At 40.3% G+C, this 2,101-nt stretch overlaps 1 protein-coding gene across 1 annotated transcript in view; it reads left to right on the top strand.

Annotated features, from left to right (window-relative positions):
* Positions 1–1,828: 1,828 nt before the first annotated feature.
* LOC107710267 (uncharacterized protein K02A2.6-like) overlaps positions 1,829–2,101 on the top strand; it is an 8,134-nt gene continuing 7,861 nt past the window's right edge. Inside the window, exon 1 of the mRNA XM_016514995.1 lies at positions 1,829–1,861. Coding sequence (XP_016370481.1) covers positions 1,829–1,861 — 33 coding nt within the window. The remainder of the gene's footprint in view (positions 1,862–2,101) is intronic.

Genomic DNA, 2,101 nt, shown 5'->3' with positions numbered 1-2,101 from the left:
ACTCCAAAGAGAAAGGAAAAATTGAAATCGCATCATATGACCCCTTTAAAACATTAGTGTTGTAGAGTAGAGACCTGCACAGGATGCTTCCTTTATTATCACAAAAAGCTGACATCTCAGTTAATCGCGATCTCCTAAAGCTCTGTTATAACACTAAATATATACACAATGAATCTTTCACAGTGTCTAAAATGAGAGGATCCCGCGCCGCACCCTGTTGCGTTGGGTCCCCCGGGAGTGCAGGTCTCTATTGTAGAGTGACAATGAAGTGTCAGTTGTAGTGATGACCTTTAGAGGGCAGGCTAAAGCTGTGTTGGTATTTGCTTAAAAAGCAGCAGAGAAGAACTTGGTGTGTGTGTAAATTGACTCCACCTGTGATGTGACTGAGTGTACTTCTGGTTGATGCATTCCGCTGAGTAAATGCACTCTTCTCACACAGATCTCATGCCTCCTCAAGTTATTACATTTTGGCGACGAGGATACGCAAGGGGGAATACTTTGATGATGAAAGGAGTTTTTTGGAAGGTGAAAAGGTGAAGAAGGAAAAAAATGGATCTCTATGAGTTGGAGCTTTGGAAAAGATGGTCAATCTGGTAGGAACAGTCACACCATTTGATAGTCAGTCCCAGTCTTGGGAAGAATATTGTGAAATATTGCAGCATTTCTTCGAGGCAAATGAGATTACAGAAGCAGCCAAGCAGAAAGCTATATTGTTGAGCTCTGTGGGAAGTCAAACATACAGTCTACTGAGAAATTTATTAAGTCCAGTTAAACCAGGCTCAAAGACGTTTGATGAATTAGTGGACTTACTTAAAGAGCATTTCAACCCAAAGCCCAGTGAAATTGTACAACGATTTAAATTCAATTCAAGAGAAGAGGGGGAAACTGTGCTTGATTATGTAGCAGTATTGAGGAAATTGGCTCATGATTGCAATTATGGAGAAAAACTGACAGAAATGCTTTGGGATCATTTCAACCCAAAGCCCAGTGAAATTGTACAACGATTTAAATTCAATTCAAGATCAAGAGAAGAGGTGGAAACTGTGCTTGATTATGTAGCAGTATTGAGGAAATTGGCTCATGATTGTAATTATGGAGAAAAACTGACAGAAATGCTTCGGGATAGACTGGTATGTGGCATAAATGATGACCGTATTCAACGTAGACTATTGGCAGAAACTGATTTAACATTTGAGAAGGCATTGAAAATAGCCCAAGCAATGGAAACAGCCAATAAAGATGTGAGAGATTTGCAAGCTCAACGCCCAGAAACATCCATTTCAGTAAGAGTGCATAACATGTCAGTAAGGACCCAATTTATTGGGCAGAGGATGGATTAAGGAATTGGGCATGAATGGGAGGGGTGAAAATTTTAACTTTGCCTGAAGTCCTCCAACATGAAGAATTGTTTAAAGAGGAGTTGGGGGAATTGAAGGGTCCACCAGCGAAGATTTATGTAGATAAGGAAGCAGTCCCAAGGTTTTTCAAAGCCTGACCGGTCCCTTATGCAATGAAGGCAAAGAGAGGAGGACAAAGAATGCATTATGTGAACAGAGATTAAAAAAGTGCATCTGCATCTGATGAAGAAGGTATTTTTACAGTGTACAGTTTGCAAAAAACAGAAATTCCAAGAGTAGCTCCGCTGACCATCACATTGGCTGTTAATGAGTCAAATGCACAGTTTGAAGTGGATACAGGATGTGGTGTGACAATAATGAATAGGTCCAACTTTGCCAAATTGTGGGAAACAGATAAAATTCCTAAATTAAGAGACCTGTTCTTTGAATTTAAAGGCTTACTGCAGTTGAAACGGAGTAAATGTACCTTCATGGAAAAAGAGGTAATGTTCTTAGGTCATAAAGTGGATGAGACAGGCCTCCATCCCGCAACAGAAAAGGTGACAGCTATTCAAAATGCTCCCTCACCAACGAATGTGACAGAATTGAAGGCTTATTTAGGACTTTTAAATTATTACAATAAGTTCTTGCCCAACCTGTCTACTGTTTTAGCCCCTGTGCACAAGTTGCTGCGAAAAGATGCAAAATGGAACTGGGCTGGGGAACAAGAGGCTGCTTTTGCTCAGTCTAAAAAAATGATTCAC

The sequence above is a fragment of the Sinocyclocheilus rhinocerous genome, unplaced genomic scaffold, assembly GCF_001515625.1.
Source record: "Sinocyclocheilus rhinocerous isolate Xijiao unplaced genomic scaffold, SAMN03320098_v1.1 scaffold567, whole genome shotgun sequence".
Lineage (NCBI taxonomy): Eukaryota > Metazoa > Chordata > Actinopteri > Cypriniformes > Cyprinidae > Sinocyclocheilus > Sinocyclocheilus rhinocerous.
Note: the sequence above shows the minus strand (reverse complement) of the source record. Positions and strands in the feature narration are given on the sequence as shown.